The sequence below is a fragment of the Podarcis muralis genome, chromosome 4 (genome assembly GCF_964188315.1).
Source record: "Podarcis muralis chromosome 4, rPodMur119.hap1.1, whole genome shotgun sequence".
NCBI lineage: Eukaryota > Metazoa > Chordata > Lepidosauria > Squamata > Lacertidae > Podarcis > Podarcis muralis.
In genome coordinates, this window is record NC_135658.1 from 23,053,401 (window position 1) to 23,072,063 (window position 18,663).

The 18,663-nt window shown below is 42.1% G+C and overlaps 1 protein-coding gene across 3 annotated transcripts in view; it reads right to left on the reverse strand.

Moving 5' to 3' along the window:
* The window catches only part of CWF19L2 (CWF19 like cell cycle control factor 2), a 73,932-nt gene that overhangs the window by 41,395 nt on the left and 13,874 nt on the right, over positions 1-18,663 (reverse strand). For 2 of the 3 annotated variants that reach the window (XR_013392521.1, XM_028726192.2), the window contains exons 4-9: positions 17,147-17,260; positions 12,159-12,278; positions 10,416-10,500; positions 8,114-8,229; positions 4,464-5,266; positions 49-145 (exon numbers count right to left, since the gene is read on the reverse strand). Coding sequence is in view for 2 of the 3 variants with exons in the window: in XM_028726192.2 (XP_028582025.2) it covers positions 49-145; positions 4,464-5,266; positions 8,114-8,229; positions 10,416-10,500; positions 12,159-12,278; positions 17,147-17,260 (1,335 nt within the window). In the remaining variant the exon portion in view is untranslated. Of the gene's footprint in view, positions 1-48; positions 149-4,463; positions 5,267-8,113; positions 8,230-10,415; positions 10,501-12,158; positions 12,279-17,146; positions 17,261-18,663 lie in introns of all 3 variants that reach the window. The other variant, XM_077927041.1, reaches the window with a different exon arrangement.

Below are 18,663 nucleotides of genomic sequence, written 5' to 3' on the forward strand. Positions count from 1 at the left end.
AACATATAGCAATACATTAAGCGCACTCAATACTCTTGTTCTACATACCTTGTTTCCCATCAATTCTGCTTTTACAATCTTGGCTCCCAATTTGTTCATCTCCTCATCAGTAAGAATTTGGGGCTTTTCATCCTCTGAAACAGACCTGGTCAAACACACATAAGCCATTCAGCATACAGAAGAGGAGAAATAGAGAAAACATAATCAACACATGCACCCCCATTCACTAAGGCCAATGCAAAGTTGAGAATGTTGTTATAGACAAAGTACCTTTCTTTTCTTCTATTACTATACCTACATAGTTGATCTTTATTTGTTTACAATGCTATCGTAAAATTCTGTAAATTAATTGATAAGAAAGTATCTGCTAAATATCTGTTTGACCCATGACAGCAGTGAAGAATCACAAAGTAAATGAGTCATCCCCTAGTAAAGCAATTCTGACTTGGTATTTTATTCAAGTTTAGAAAGAACTGCTTCTCCAGATGTAAAACATTATTTAGAAAAGAAGTGGATTTTATAAGCCCTTAACAATGTAAGCCACCCCCTTATCACAATTCATTAATAAAGTAATCATTGCACGATGTGTTACTGTATCAGATTTTTATACTCTTGCAGTATTACAGAAACAAGTGTGGTTGATAATCTGCACACATTAGAGCACCAAGCTCATGACTTTTTCTTCCCATTCCCCCCACGCCACTCCCCTTTTCTTAATGTTTTTGGCTGCAGGACTTCATAAAGATGAAAGCAGCTTTAGGAAGAAAATTAATGGGCAGCTAATTAAGGCTTCTAAATATTTAATTGAAACTTAAAGACAACTGAATCAATATTTGTCTCTCCTCCCCGTTATAAAGAGAGGCTACTTTGTTCAAAGATGAACTTAATGAGCACATTTAATGCACATTTTAGTAGCTCCAAGTCATGGGAGAAACATCTTTAGGGTTTCTCTTCCAAATCCGACCCCTTCAATTACAATTCCACAGCTATTTGAGACTAAATAAATTCTTTCTTTAGAAGAATTGCTAACTGGCTCTAGTTAATGGCTCTACGGTGGCTTGTTATTTTTTTAACCATGCCTTTTATTTCCACTGTATTATAACCTTCTCCTTGCCCTAGCCTCAAAATAGCACATGAAAAAGTCTACTGGGTAGCACCTTAAAACTTAATTCTGTAATTAAATTTCAGCAAGGACACATCATTTTTGCCAACGCCTTGAGGCCAAATCCAATGCATTTCTAGTGGGCTACCCAATACATTGCAAGTTGTGCTCCTAACTCCCAGGCTAAGGGAGGAGTTAGCAACCAGCAGCAAACTTTGCTCAGTGCAGATCCTGGGAGCTCGCAGACAGACCTCGCAATCTGGGGCGTTTGCAAGGCCGTTTAGCGGGGGAGGCCCAGAGTTCTGTCTCTTGGTGTGCATAGGACCAGAAACATGGAGGGTGAGGGAGCTGCTGCAGTGACCTGTAACCCTTGTGCCATGTTTGTCCTTCTGCCAGAGAACAAGCAACAATACAATTGTAGCAAGTGGAAGCTGGTTGTCTTGCTGGAAGGGAGGGTGCAGCAACTAGAGTCCTGCCTAGCCACACCTCAAGCACCAGGACAACATGCAGAGTTACTTGATAGAGCTGAGTTGGCTGAGACTGAGCACCAAGATAGTTTGGGTGCCCCCCCCCCCCCGGGTGGATAAAGATTGCCCATTGCAAGACTCTAACCCTGGAGGAATGTGATGCACAGAAGTAAGACAGTCACAAAACCCACTTTGTCATTAGAGTTGCAAAATTGCTTCCATGCTCTCAACCTTGGACACTGATTCTGGGAGGAGAAGTAGACCAGAGGAGCTAGGACAAAAGAATAAATGATGTAAAGAGGGAGCTGCAGCCCAAGATAGAAGAGGTAGTAAGGGAACATCTAGCTACTTTAAATGAATTGAAATCTCCAGGGCCTGATGAGCTGAATCCAAGGGTAATAAAGGAGCTTGCAGATGTAATTTCAGAGCCTTTATCTATTATCTTTGAGAATTTTTGGAGAACAGGTGAGGTTCCTACAGACTGGAGGCAGGCAAATGTTGTCCCCATCTTCAAGGAAAACCCAGGTAACTAGTGACCGGTGAGCTTGACATTGATACCAGGGAAGGTCCTAAAATAGCTAATCCAACAGTTGGTCTGTGAGCATTTAGAAAAGGATGCTGTGATTACTAAGATCCAGCATGAGTCTCTCAAAAATAAGTCATGCCAGACCAATCTGATTTATTTTTTTGATGGAATTACAAACTTGGTAGATCAGAGAAATGCTGTGGCCATAGTGTATCTTGATTTCAGTAAGGCTTTTGACAAAGTCCCCCATGATATTCTCGCGAGGAAGCTGATAAAATGTGGGTTGAACGAGGTAACTGTTAGGTGGATTTGTAGCTGGTTGACTGACCAAACCCAAAGAGTAGTCATAAATGGTCCCTCATCATCCCAGAAAAAAAGTGACAAGTGGGGTGCCGCAGGGTTGTCCTAGGCCCATTGTTGTTCAATATCTTTATAAATAAATTGGATGAAGGAATTGAGGGGATGCTCATCAAATTTGCAGATGACACCAAACTGGGAGGGGTAGCTAATGCTACAGAAGGCAGAATCAGAATTCAAAATGAATTTCAATAGGGACAAATGTAAGGTTTTGCACCTAGGCAGGAAGAACCAGATGCACAAATATAGGGTGGAGGACATCTGGGTTACTAGCAGTACATGTGAAAAGGATCTAGGGGTTTTGGTGGACCACAAGCTTAAGATGAGTCAGCAATGTGATGCAGCAGCAATTCTAAGCTGCATCAACAGAAGTATAGTGTCCAGATCTATTCTGCTTTGGTCAAACCACACTTGGAATACTGTGTCCAATGCTGGGCACCACAATTTAAGAAGGATGTTGACAAGCTGGAACATGTGCAGAGGAGGGCAACCAAGATGATCAAGAGTCTGGAAACTAAGCCTTATGAGGAGCGGTTGAAGGAGCTGTGTATGTTTAGCCTGGAAAAAAAGAGACTGAGAGGAGGTATGATAGCTGTCTTCAAATATCTTAAGGGCTGCCACATGGAAGAGGGAGCATGCTTGTTTTCTTCTGCTCTGGAGGGTAGGACTTGAACCAATGGCTTCAAATTGCAAAACTTTCTGAGAGTAAGAGCTGTTCAGCAGTGGAACAGACTCCCATAAGAAGTGGTGGACTCTTCTTCCTTGGAGGTTTTTAAGCAGAGCAAACATCTGTCATGGATGCTTTAGCTGAGATTCCTGCATTGCAGGGGGTTGGACCAGATGACCCTCGTGGTCCCTTCCAACTCTAAGATTCTATGATTCTAGGAAGTTCGTGTTTCTCCAGACTTAAAAGGTTCTTTGTACAGGAAATGCAAATGCTTGGGAGAAAGAGGTTAGAAAGTGAATCCACTCAATCAACTCAGGTTTGTCTAAATGTGCATCGTAAATGTAGCACAAAGTGTCTCAGTCTTCCAAGTATTTCAAGTAAGTGGTATCATCAACTTCGCATCTAGGTAGTGCCATTCACCCTGAAGAATCAGAAACACTTTGCTCCACATCCCTTCTCTTGGGCAGAATACTAAAAAAACAAAAAACTATTTCGCAGTGTACAGACACACTCAATTGCCATCCAAGTTGAAAAGAAAAGCATGTTGTCTGCATACAAATGAAATCAACATACTACTAAGAGATAAAGTTTATACCAAGGCTAATAGCTTTTTAACTTAAAAGGTTCTGTGGATTTTTCCCAAAGAAAAAGTTCAGAGCTAAACAGCACCCACTAGCATCATACCCTCGATATTTGCTTTGTGCCTCCTACAACTTTTTACATCTCTTATGTTTTATCCAAGGACCAGGAGGCAGGAGACAGAAAAGACCTCCAAAGAGCACCGAACAGGATTTAGTCTAATGTGTTTCAAGTCTTGCAACACATATTAAGAGGCTAGTGGTTTAAACCCATTCAGATTAAGTCAAGTGATTCTTCAGGGACACGTTGGACTAAATGAATTATTTCCAGTGCCCCCTTTGTCGTTTCCTCTCCCCCATCCTTTCTATTCAAGTAACCAGGCATCTTTATGAGTTTAGGCTTTATACTGTAAGATACCCTGTGATCATCGGATGAAGGGTGGTATATAACAGTGATAGTCTCTGCAACAAATATTGACATATGTGTGGATGGTAGGTGGGCCGAGATGGAAGCCTAATCCCACCAGGCACACAGAGCATAATTTCAGATTGTTTAATTGCAAGGCTTCATTTGCTTTCGAGGCCAGCTCTCAATTTACAGAATGTTTATTTTCTTTAAAATTACACAAGCCTCGTGGCATGTACTTAACCAGGATGTAGGCAGGAAAGTGATGATCAACAGCAACGAAAAGGTTACAATCCTAAAAAGTAAACCTCAAGCAAAAATAGCCAATACCTTCCCACAAAATAAAATTAAATTAAATACCCAATAGACGATTTGCTATCCAATGGCTCCTTTTTTGGTACAGCACCTCTGGGGATCTCCTCCTGTTCCTCTCTTGAATCTTTCTCCCTACTGGTAACAGCCATTTCAGTATTTAACAAGTTTTCATCAAGGGTGGGTCTTGCTTCTTCTTCCTTGGGTTGTGCTTTGCGCCATCTTGGAACGGCACCTTTTGGTATCTCTTCTTGTTTATTTCTTGAATCTTTCTCCCTATGGGTAACAGCCATTTCAGTTTTTAGTGGGTTTTCATGCAGGGTGGCTCTTGCATCCTCTTCCTTGGGCTGTGCTTTGCGCCATCTTGGGGTAGCATCATCGCTATAGCCAGGCTTTCTGAAACCACGACTCATCGAACTAGGAGTAAGTAATTGGGATGCAGGACTCTGCAGCCTGCTGCCTTGGTCCCCATCATCATTAGGTTTCAAGAATGCAGGTTTGAAAGGGCTTGAAAAAGGTTTGTCATAATTTCTTATCTGATAAGACTCCTTTGCAGTTCTATAGGGAAAGGCTTTATTGCTATGCCTCGGTTCTCTATCTTCTGTTGGTCTGTCTCTCCTGTAACTTCTCTGTTCTGGAGAATATTCTTTATTAAATCTCTCCTCCAGTCGTTCTTTCACTGCACGTTTTTCTATACTGCTTTCCTCTTGCTCCCCTTTTCCCTCCTCCTGTCTCGTACTACATTCGTTTCCTGAATATTTACATTTCTGCCAGCCTCTCCTATAATAAGGTTTCTGGGGGGCTACTGCTTTTTCGGCTTCTTCAAGTCTTGATTGAAATAGCTCCATTGACTGCAAGAAAGAAGGGAAAGCATATGACATTTTAGCATAAGGCAGCAATTGAGAACGTAACTGCATGACGAGAAGAGCGTGGTCCATTCTTAAACGAACTATGTTTGAAACGGACACACAAGCTATATAAGTCTGCTAACATCCCAAGAACATTACAGTGGTACCTCGGGTTACATACGCTTCAGGTTACATACGCTTCAGGTTACAGACTCTGCTAACCCAGAAATAGTGCTTCAGGTTAAGAACTTTGCTTCAGGATGAGAACAGAAATCGTGCTCCGGCGGCGCGGCGGCAGCGGGAGGCCCCATTAGCTAAAGTGGTGCTTCAGGTTAAGAACAGTTTCAGGTTAAGGACGGACCTCCGGAACGAATTAAGTACTTAACCCGAGGTACCACTGTAATATCATTCACTACTTCATTATTCTATGCTTTCCTGAAGCAGCTCACAGATTCCCTCCCTCCATTCACAACAATCCCATGCAATGAGGGATTGAGCTCCCAATGAGCTTCATAGCTGAGCAGGCATTTGAACCCAAGTTATAATAATATAAGAAGAGCCTGCAGAATCAGGCCAATGGCTCATCTCAAGATGCCTCTGGAAAACCACTCCTGCAATTTCCAGTGGCTGGTATTCAGAAGCATGGAGTCTTGAGAGTCTAGGCTACACTACATCAATTATACGAGCCTTTCCCAAATTTGTGACCTCCACGTGTCTGGAATTTGCACTCCCATCAGCCCCAGCTGGAACAGCTGTGCTGGCTAGCCCTTCTGGGAGTTGTAGTCCAAAACATCTGGAGGGCAGCAGGTTGGGGAAGGCTGTACCGGGGGGGGTGTCTATTTTATTGGCCGATTCACATTTTCTCTAATCCCCAACTCAAAAGCCCCACTGTTTTTAACAGGAGATATTCCAAAGCTAACTCCATGGGGCTGAATCCAGACTCTGTTATGCTTACAAAAAAAAACCAGCTGAAATCAATACGACTCAGTCATGACTAACTTAAAATGTTAGAGAGATATAAAGGTAATGGGACCCCTGACCAGTAGGTCCAGTCGTGGACGACTCTGGGGTTGCGGCGCTCATCTCGCTTTACTAGCCAAGGGAACCGGCGTACAGTTTCCAGGTCATGTGGCCAGCACGACTAACCCACTTCTGGCGAACCAGAGCAGCGCACGGAAACGCTGTTTACCTTCCCGCCTATTTATCTACTTGCACTTTGACATGCTTTCAAACTGCTAGGTTGGCAGAAGCAGGGACCGAGCAATGGAAGCTCACCCCGTCGTGGGGATTCGAACCACCGACCTTCTGATCGGCAAGTCCTAGGCTCTGCAGTTTAACCCACAGCGCCACCTGCATCCCTCATGACTAACTTACTGTATTTTTCGCCCTATAGGACGCACTTTTTCGCCTCCAAAAATGAAGGGCGAATGCGTCCTATGGGGCGAATGCAGGCTTTCGCTGAAGCTTGGAGAGCGAGAGGGGTCGGTGTACACCGACCCCTCTCGCTCTCCAGGCTTCAGGAAGCTATCAGCAAGCCTGGGGAGCCCGCGGGAGTTCCCACAGGGCTCCCTAGGCTGCGGATAGCAGCCTGCTGCCCGGAGCGCGGGGCGCGCTGAAGCCGCGGCTGGGGGGGGGGGGAATAAAATTTTTTTTCTTTATTTGCCCCCCCAAAAAACTAGGTGCGTTCTATGGGCCGGTGCGTCCTATAGGGCGAAAAATACGGTACGTCCCGTCAATTTCAATGGGTCCATTCTAAGTCTGGATTCAAGCCACAGAATTACAGCCTTATTCTCTCTATCACTCCTAGCCATATCTGTGAGCTGCCTCTACAATGCTAAGACTTGCATCCAAGGCAGCTCTAAGTAATTGTCCCATCACTGAAAGGATGTACACTTGCACAATAGGACTTCCACTCCCTCTATTCCACCCACCAGCACCAGATATGGTTCTTTCTCTAATATTTGCATTTGCCTAATCCACAGAAGCAGATTTGGGCAGACACAGGTGAGCTGGCTGAGTGTTGGGGCGGGGGGGGGGGAGTCTCATTGCACAAGCACAAATCCTTGCACTAATGGGATGGTTACTTAGTGCTGCACTAGATTCACTCCTAAGTGCTGGTTTTCAATGTACTGATCTTGATACACTGGAAACCATTTAGAGATACTGGAGGAAATGTGTGGCCCAATACAAATAGGCTACTCTGTGGACAGGACTACACTTACACATCTCTGACTAATGCACACACAGCTGGACAGCGGCCATGAAGTGAACACTACCAAACATAAACTATACGTTATCAAGTTACAGGGAACCAGGCAGAGGGCCTTCTCGGTAGTGGTGCCCTCCCTGTGGAACGCCCTCCCACCAGATGTCAAAGAGAACAACAACTACCAGACTTTTAGAAGACATCTGAAAGCAGCCTTGTTTAGGGAAGCTTTTAATGTTTGATGTATTGCAGTATTTTAATATTTTTTTGGAAGCCGCCCAGAGTGGCTGGAGAAGCCCAGCCAGATGGGCGGGGTATAAATAAATAAATTATTATTATTATTATTATTATTATTATTATTATTATTATCATCATCATCATCATCATCATCAACCAAGTGTTTACTTACTTTTATAGAACTGGACCTATACCTGTGAGTCCAATTATAAATTATAATTTTATATCTACATCAATATCTACTGAATCCATATGAATTAAGATTGGATTGCATTGGTCCTTTCTTTCTTTCCTTCTTTTTTTGCTTGAGACAAGGTAGATTTACTTATTGATGCTTTACGAGGGAACGTTTTTCCACTGCACTAATATTTTATGGTAGGGGGAAATAGTACTCTTCCAGAACTTACACCATATCTTTCAGCCACAATTTCTTCCAAATCCCGTTTCTCTCTCTCAGACTGCTCCTTCATTCTTTGGTAGGATTTCTTCAGCCAACTTAACCCACCATCTTCGACTGCTGTCACTACAAAAGAAAGCAATTAATTGGGATATTTGCATACTACAAGTTAACATCATAACCTTATCACTAAGTACATATGTCGTGCGTCACAGACGTAACATATGCTAGCTCTGCCAGAAATATACTTCACACTGGCACGGCTCTCCATTCTGAGCTCATGTTCTTACACTTATTTGGAAACACAGCCCAACTCGCTTTAATATTAGTCCTATTTCAAATGTGTCGAGAGCAGAATTAACAGGCTCCCCATCTTCTTGCCAATCATTATTCTAGCAAATTCAGAGAACAGGCTCCGAAAGAATATTATTAAGTTTCTGCTTGAGAAACTGGGAACGTGGAAAGGGAATCTATAGAAAGCAAACTCATTATCACAGATAAGGCAGCGTTCATAAAGGAAGCATGAGGGTTATTTCATACATTCCTCTTTTTATAGATGTACATCTAAACCATTTAAACTTGAATTGCCCAGATACGTCCCTTGCTGACTTACTTTCCCAAATGCAGTTCTTAGTCTGAAGTATTTGGCTCTATCACAGCCTTTGCCAACCTGGTGCCCTCCAAATGTTTTGGACTACACAAACGGGGAGCCACCACAGAAAAGGCCCACTCTTGTGGACCTCTGGACCTCTTATAGAGAAGGCACGCAAGGAACGATCTCAGATGATGATTGCAGAGTCCAGATCAGTTCATATGGAGAGAGGTGGCCCTTGAGATACTTCGGTCCTGAACTGCGTGAGGCTTTATAGGTCAAAACCAGCACTTTGAATTCAGACCAGAATCTGATTGTCAGATACTACAGCCACCAAATTATACACCAGTTGAAATTTCTGAACCACCTTCAGAGGAAAGCCCTACGTATAATAAATTGTGGTAATCTAACCTATAGGTTACCAGAGCATTCACGTCATAAGTTAAGCTATCCCTGTCCAGACAGGGGCACTGCTGGGCCACCAGCCGAAGCTGATGGAAGGCACTCTGCATTACTGAGACCACCTGAGCCTCAAGCAACAGCCAAGGATCCAGAAGCACCCCAAATTATGTACCCACTCCTTCAGAGGGAGTGTAACCCCATCAAAAGCAGGCAACCTCCTATTCATTCAGTCTAGGCAACCACCCACCAACAGTGCCTCAATCTTATCTAGATTGAGCTTGAGTTTAGTGCCTCTCATCTAGTCCAAGGCAAGACAATGGTCCAGCACATCCACTGCCTCACCTGCAGATGTAAAGGAGAAGTAGAGCTGTGTGTCATCAGCCTATTGCTGACAACGCACTCCAAAACTCCAGGTTACCCCACCCGGCGGTTTCATGTAGATGTTAAACAGCATGGGGGATAAAATCGAACCTGGAGGAACTCCACATTCAAGATTTCATGAGGACGAAGAGCACTCCCCAAGCATCATCCTCTGGAAACGACTATCCAAGTGGGACTGGAACCACTGCAAAGGACTGGAACCACCCTCCCCTAACTCAGACCGCCACCCCAGAAGGATACCTTGGTAGTTTATTCCACCTCTCTTCACCTCCAAGCAAAGAAGGCTCTTTAATAGGACATACACAGAACTGAAATATCGAAACATTTCTCTTGATGGTATAATAGGTAGATGGGATTTGTTCCTCCTTAAGTCTTTCTAAAAGGGCAGAGGAATAACTTTCATATGACAATCTCTACCATTCAAAACACAACTGTTTGTACAATTTTATAAAGTGGATACAATGTGTTGAAAAGTACATTTTTCCCCTCATCTGCTCTTACCACAAACAGACAAAATAACCCTTGAGGAAGAAGTGAAGTGGGGGGAAAGGTTACATAAATAATATTCTTCACCAACTGCATCCCGATTTCACTTCACTGAAAATGGGACTTACAGAGTTCAGCAGCTGAATATTTTAAAGCTACAATGTGTGTAATGGAATGAAAGAGACCAAATGAGATGACAACAGTTCATCATGTCCTAACGCAATCAGGTTTTCTGTTTTAATTAGTTCACAAGGAAGAATTCCGCTGTACAAACTGAAGGTCAAGCCACTCAAGGTTTTAAAAATATATTCTGCAAGGCTATGTGCTAAGATTTTAATCCAGGGATCGTAGTAGAATCTGCATGCAAATATTTAGTTTTCTTTTAGCATGAATAAGGGGTTGCAGAGAAGAGAAACAGAGCTGCCCTATAACTTGTATAAAAAGATGTTACCTTTTGTTGATGTGCTCTCTTGCGTTGGCAAGCCTGTGCCTCCATCTTTCCAGAAGGGGTTGAGCTCTCTTTCAGAAAGAATGGCCTGTTTACAAAACAGAAACAAGATCAACGGCAGCTTTGTGGAAGCCCCCTTCACCCCCATATACCAAGCGCACATCGATAATAGCTGCATCTTAAATAATTCTGTATGAAGCATCAGAATTTCTCAATAAATGTTGTGCTTTGGCTTTTATAAATATGCGGCTGCAAAAATACGAAGTCTAGCAAGGTTGAGGATGTTTCCCATTACTTACTAAGTAGCAGCTGCCAATTGCTCTCCTGGCTTCTCAACACCACGCACCACTGCTATTTACCAGGAGGGAGAGGGGGAGAAGTTAGGGGGTGCATGTGTGGTAAGAAGGAACTGAAGATAGGCTCCACTGCCATACCCACACTGTGTCAAGCTTCCTGGTCTCTTGCCCCTCATCCTCCCAGTGAGCAGAAACCATGTTTGGAAGTTGTGAGACCCCCACCCAACCCCACCGCCCTGCCAGCCACTACTGCTACTAAGTGGTCTTTTATATGAGCACCATAGGCACAAATTCCTTAATTGTGTCCTTTGTTTTTGTTGTTGTTGTTTAGTCGTTTAGTCGTGTCCGACTCTTCGTGACCCCATGGACCAGAGCACGCCAGGCACCTCTGTCCTCCACTACTTCCCGCAGTTTGGTCAAACTCATGCTGGTAACCTCGAAAACACTATCCAACCATCTCGTCCTCTGTTGCCCCCTTCTCCTTGTGCCCTCCATCTTTCCCAGCATCAGTTGTGTCCTTTGGTGCCTGTCAAATTGAGGCCTCCTGGACCAGATATGTATTTTGCTTGCCTGCACATATGTGTTCACTACCACCCCAAAAAAACAAAATTTGCTCTTGCAGCTAAAAAAATATGAGCCAGGATTCAAAAACCCTGGAAGTGGGTAGCTGGGGTGTCCTTTTGTTTGATGGCATTTTTAAATACCTATAGACCTTACTCTGCATATGATCTATATTGGAGAGAATACTATTTTTCTGTTTTCTATTTTTCCTTTGTGTGTGTGTGTTTTGTTTCCTTTATTTATTTCTTTTTTTAAATGAGTTGAAATGATTGTTTGCTGTACTTATATTGTGATAGCCTGTGACTTTAACTTAATTTATTCAAAAATATCAATAGCATTTAAAAAATATAAAATTCCCTAACTAAACTGAAAATGGAGAGTGCTTTAGCTTCATCAAACTTGTAATGCATTAAATAAGGGTGGGGGTGATCCAATCACTTCTTTGCAGTATCGAAGATTCAAATAAAAGGTAAATGAAGAATTGGTTTACTTAAACTATCTTGATATAAATGATAGAGTGCTTTGCTAATATTCTTACCACATGACTGATATGCTTTAGACACCAAAATGGAAACCCAATATAGAACAAATCAGGATTGTTGGACAAGTTTGTTTAGGGCCCCTGGGGAGCTGTTTTAAACATATTAAGAAGTAAAAAGGTTGCCTACCAAAATTGTCTACTGAACGTTAATCAAAGAACCAATGACTTATTTTGCAGAGCAATGCCTGATGCTGATGTTCAATAAAAAAAAGCTAAAGTCCCAAAACGGAAGGCTGCTACTTGAAGAAATCCAATTTTTGTTTAAGGCAGCTAATAAGTACCGTAAGCTTACTACAATTACTAGTTTCTGTTTCTCATAGCACTACACTAGTTAAGAACCTAACATACCTGTTGATCTTCTTGTGCTTTCTGTTTCTCCAGTAATTTTTCCATTTGCTTTTCAGCCTTCAATGCTGCTGAAGACAATGTTTTCACAGACATAAAATCCAAGGACATCCACTCATCCCTCTGTAAATAAAACAAGATAATTTATTGCACATTATGACCAACTCAAATTCAGTAATGACCTAGTCTGAGACTTTTTGGGGGGAGTCAAAGCCAAACTTAGTGATGTTGAAATCAGAATGCTCGGTCGATACTTTGAATACTTTTTTTTGGTACACGTAAAATAGGAATTTCATTAAGAGGTCTTATGAGAATTCATAGACAAGATTCCTCTAATATTCTTTGTTTTGATACTTTTTAACATATCATTTTGTGTGTGTGTGTGGTGGTACATGTGGGAGTGAGAACATATGCAAATTCATATCAAGATTAATAATATGGATTTTTCATTTCCTCCATTTGGGTCTTATATTTTGTGACTCATTCCTCCAGGAGAATTTGCATACCCCTAAACCCAAGAGTGCTGAAAAATAGATGGCTCTCTTTGCACACAGCTTCAGTATGTGTCCAGGCCAATTTGGCAGATGCATCATCCATCATGGGTCACAGGTGCACTACATAGCTCTCATGACACGTAGCTACTCAAAACTGTGCCCAGACATCAGATGGACCATTAAGTGGTTCCAATTAGTGTACATATTTATCTGCGCCTTCATTTGGAAGCACAAAATTGTATCTACAGTGTCAAGGGCTGGGTTGAAGGCCTTTCAAGAAAAGCAATTTCAGAAGCCTAGGACAAAAATAAAATGAATGGGATGATACTGGCAGCTGTACAGTAGCACCTGCCACACCAGACAGACAAGATGATGCACTCCTGACACAGAGGGGGCAGCAAGTAGGAAGAACAGGGAAGGTGCAGCAAGAATGCATTGGGATTTACAATAAAATGTAAATCCACATTACGGCAATACCTCTATTAGGAAAATCTTCTTGTCACAAAATTGTGTGCAATCTTTTTGGACTCTCAGAAGATGGGTGTTGTGAGAGGGAAGAGGAGAAAAGCTGGCTGATGTTGAAACCATGGAGGGTGCATTTAGTGGCCACCTTAAGATGGAATGTGAGAGGAGATAGCAGACATTCAAATTACAGTCTACTAGATGCTATGTAGGTGTGGTATTTCACCTAGAACTGCCCCAAAGATTGCTGGCAACAAATCTGAATTAGTTACTGGAATTTACATTTTCAACAATGGAGGATCAACAATTGATCTCCCAATTCTGAAAATATAAAATCCAGCTTCTAACTTGGATCTTTCTCTATCCTTAGGCAAATGTTACATTTAGGTAGTTTCAGTATCTATACTTCCCCTACTCCCACTTGTTACCGTAATTAACAATCCATTTTTTGCAAAAGCTTGGTGTGGTTGGCATCACAACACAAGCAAGCATAAAAGTAATCAATCCAGAATCAGAAAACCATACCACAGAATGAAATAACCCTTTGTTGTTGTTGTTGTTTAGTCATTTAGTCATGTCCGACTCTTCGTGACCCCATGGACCAGAGCACGCCAGGCACCTCTGTCCTCCAATACCTCCCGCAGGTGGCGAAGGGGCTTGAAGAACTCAGAGAAGCTATGAACTACGCCGAGCAGGGCACACAAGAAATAACCCTAGCCTGCTCTAAAACTTGCCAAAACAAATATTTTAACTTGGGTTCCAAAATCTTGCAAGCTCTGCAGGGATGCTCCCCAGCTGAGTCAAGGCGTTTGTTCTTTTCTCCAAAAGGCAGTGTCAGTTTCTTATGGAAACCAGTTTCCTCTCTCAAAGGTTTTGAAGCAGAGGCTGGATGGCCATCTGTCAAGGATGCTTTAGCTGATATTCTTGCATTGCAGGGAGCTGGACTAGATGGCAGATAGACATCCAATCTCTGCTTCAAAACCACCAAGGAAGGATAATCCACAACCTCCCAAGGAAGTCTGTTCAATGGTCAAACAGCTCTTAACAGCAGAAAGTTATTCCTGATGTTTAGTCAAAATCTTATTTCTTGTAACTTGAAGCCATTGGTTTGAGTCCTACTCTCTGGAGCAGCTTGCTCCCTCTTCCTTGTGACAGCCCTTCAGATATTTGAAGACAGCTATCATATCTCCTCTGAGTCTCCTCTTTTCCAGGCTAAACATACCCAGCTCTTTTAGCCGTTCCTTGGTTTCCAGAACCTTGATCATTATCTTGTTTACCCTCCTCTGCACACATTCCAACTTGTCAATCTCCTTCATAAAGTGTGGTGCCCAGAACTGGACCCAGTATTCCGGGTGTGGTCTGACCACGGCAGAATACAGTGGTATTACTTCCCTTGATCTGGACACTAGACTTCTGTTGATTCAACCTAGAACAGCATTAGCTTCTTTTACTGCTGAATCACACTGTTGTCTCATGTTAAGCTTGGGGTCTACTAAGACCCCTAGATCCTAGACCAACTGATTAATTTTGAACTCTTGAGGATGCACTGCACAATTTAATTGCAGAGAATCAGCTTGGTGTGAATTTGCAGACCAACAAGTGCTTGGGTGAACCCCTGGACTGAAGATTTTTGCTTAGTTGTCAAAACTCAACCTTTACAGCCTGTCCTGATCAGTGAAGCCAGAAAGAGCATTTGAAATTATAGAAAGAGAATCATCAACCACTAGCCACAAGTGCCTAGGGGAATAAAAATTCATATAAATTAGTAAACTTTGAGTGAAAACTTCACATGATAAAGCAGCAGAGAAACCTAGAGAGCAATTATGTCCCCCAAAAGACCCTGGAACAAGAATGGACAGCAGATAAGTTGTTGTTGGTTGTTTAGTCGTTTAGTTGTGTCTGACTCTTCGTGACCCCATGGACCAGAGCACGCCAGGCACTCCTGTCTTCCACTGCCTCCCGCAGTTTGGTCAAACTCATGTTAGTAGCTTCGAGAACACTGTCCAACCATCTCGTCCTCTGTCGTCCCCTTCTCCTTGTGCCCTCCATCTTTCCCAACATCAGGGTCTTTTCCACGAGCTGGCCAAAGTATTGGAGCCTCAGCTTCAGGATCTGTCCTTCCAGTGAGCACTCAGGGCTAATTTCCTTATTGTTTTTGTCCAAGGGGTTTTCTTGGCAGGGATACTGGAGTGGTTTGCCGGTTCCTGCTCCAGGTGGATCACCTTTAGTCAAAACTCTCCACTATGACCTGTCCGACTTGGGTGGCCCTGCATGGCATAGCTCAGAGATACTCTGAGTTATTCAAGCACCTTCACCATGACAAGGCAGTGATCCATGAAGGATCCATGTGATTGGATCCATGAATCCATGTGACATGAAAGAAAACCAAGACAGCATGTGGACATTTAACCACAGTGCATTCACAGTCCTAATCACTGGAGAAATGCTGCCATACTTGTGTTGAATCAACCAGAAATAAACCGTTTGAAAATAGATCCACCTCTTTCTAAACTTTGGTGAAGCACATGGCTGCCTGAGCAGAATGTTGTATTGCCTCGGGTGCTATCACAATCCCTATGCATAAGTGAATAAGGCCCACTTGTTTCTCCCCAACATCTTTTTCCTCTCGCCGTGGAGTAATAAATAAACTGACTTCTTTAAAACATGTTCTAATTATTATAACGTGGACAAATAGATGAACAAGCAACCTAAAAAACTGTAATAAAGGTTTAGGAAACAGAATGTTCACTTCTTAAAAATAAAGCTTGTGTGTGTATATGAATTCCAGAAAGCACATATTAGCATTCAAGTAGCTTTATAACCAGCCAAATTCTTTTTTAAATTAGACCAGCACACAGATTTTTTCAGCTGTTCTCTTCCTGTCTCACTGATTTCTTGACATATCTCATATTCAATTCCTCAAGGGTACGTCAGCAAAATGGAATAGCTAATTCGTAGTATGATTAGGAGGGCTAGAATAGGAGTCAACAGGAAACCCACACAGGCTCAAATATGGTAGATTTGAAGCATTTTTGCCCTCCTCTTCACCCTAAATGCACCCAGAGCAGCTTACGGATTAATAATAAAGCATTATCATAGTGACCATGAAACTTCCATACAATCAGTATTAGTCTATAAACAAGAGCACTTGCACAGGATACACATTTTTGTTTCAGAAATATGAAATTCATTTGAGTCAATTAGGCTGGTCTACTAGATGCTTTTCTACTGCATAGAAATAACTCTAATAATTATATAACTTGTCAGAAAATTATTCAGCTAAGAAAAAGCTTACACTTGCATGGCAGCCCCCCCCCCCCTTTGTGGAGCACCCACCCTGGTAAGTTACACCTGTCCCCCACATTATTAATTCAGAAGAAATTTAAAAAACAGCAGCTGGATAGCTCAGCCGGCTACAGCGTGGTGCTGATAACAGGAAGGTTGCAGGTTTGATCCCTGTATGGGCAGCTGCATATTCCTGGACTGCAGGAGGTTGGACTAGGTGATCCTCAGGATCCCTTCCAATCAACAATTCTATGATTCCTGTTCAACCAGGCATTTGGCGGCTAGCTTGAAATTACTAGCTAGCTGAGAGAATGTGCAACTGTTTTTAAATGCTTTAAACACGTCTGTATTTTATTTTTAATTTTACCGACCATAGGCTCCTTTGAGAGAAAGGGCAGGATAGAAATTTAATTAATAAAGAAAGAAACTCAGGGGTAGTCCAAAGGGAGGGACTGAGCCTTCTGCTCTCCCGTGATGTTTTCTTGATTTAAACCATCACCCATCACCTTTCAAACCAGCTCATAGCTGCAGAGAAAAGAATGTGGGTTCCCTGCCTTATTCCTTGAGTGCCGCTCCTGGATGGATAATATAAGCTGGATGAGTGTCATGAAGAAAAGCATTAAAATCCCTACTCTCCAATCCAAAACAACTCTCCACTCCCCTGAAAGTTAAGAAAACCACCACCTGTTTCAGCCTTAAGTCTTAAAAGAAATCCTAAATACTTCAGAACAGTTAACCACAGGTGCTTACCTGAACTGCCTTGGGACTTCCTGCATCATCTGATTCTTTCTTGCCCGCATTCCAGGCCTTTTCTGTGTTCGAAGACTGTGAAACTGAAGCCTCCACCCATTCCTCTGATGAATCCTAAAGACAAATTGGGGAGGCGGGGCGTAAATCGTAAATTTGTAGAGGGTTGAAAGGTCTTTATGCCTTTAAAATCAGTCCAGTTTTTTTTAAAAAAATAGTGACAGACTTTCAGAGGGCTACGTTATGTCATGAAGAAAAAGGGAAGTAGAAAGAAATTTCAAATTAATAGAATTGGGGGTGGCATTACATGCATTCACAAGAAGGAGACATGCAGATAAAAGGTGTCTGAGTCAGGAATGGCTGAGATGCATTAAAGCAATTTTTTTCAAAAAGAAAAGCAGGACCAATTTATTAGCTTGGATGCCATCACCATTGATACAACGCTAAATAAGATTGCAGACTGTTGAACCTTGAACCCACTGTTTCAAAGAATAATGATGTACGTATATTTTTCCTGTATTAAAATTACCTCTTAAAAATGAGGCAGGTTTTCCCAGTATCATTTGATTCTTACAAAACTGGGTTTATAGCACTATAGAATGGGGGTGAGGAGAGAAAAGGCAACATTAATACTGCATTTCAATTCTTTTCTTTTAAATGAGATGGGGGCAGAATTAAGAAGGCATTCAGGAGAGAAACCTAATCAAACCGTTTGGGGCCAAGTCACTTGAAGACTCTTGTCTTTCCATTTATGCCTGCAGACCATAAGACCATCGTCTGAGGCCCTCTTCTATGGTCCCTGCCAAAAGAGGCAAGATGGGAGGAAATAAAGTTTTCAAGGGTAGCACAATTATTGAATAGCTTCCCTAGAGAGACTCACCTGGTGCCTACATTGCAGTCTTTTTGCTATCATGTGAAGCCCTTTTAATTTTCCCAGTCTTTCGAGTTTTAAGAATGTTTTTGTGCTTTGCATATCTTTGATGCTACTGTTTTATTTTGATGTCAAAATACATTTTAAAAATTTAAAAAATTGTCCAGTAGCACCTTAGAGACCAGCTAAGTTTGTTCTTGGTGTAAGCTTATGTGTGCATGCACACTTCTTCAGATACACTGAAACAGAAGTCACCAGACCCTTATATATAGTGGGAGGGTGGGGTGGGGTTTTTCTCAGGAGGGTAGTAGGAGATGGGTGATTGACTCAATGGGTATGGTAAACCTGCTGACAACTGTTAATGACTGCAATTAGTCCTATAGGAAAAAGCAAGGGATAGTATGCACATGATTAGCATTTCTAATGAGACAGGAATCCAATATCTCTATTAAGACCAGGTCTCTCCATAGTTCCTGATTCATGTTACATTTTATATTTAATGGGCTTTAAAAAAAACCTGTGAAAATTTAATTCAGAAGTACTGAATTACTACAAATATAACCGCATTGTTGAGTCAACCCCTGATTTTATATGAGAAGAACCTAAACACTGAAATAAGACCAGGTCAAAGTAAATTCACAGACTAAGA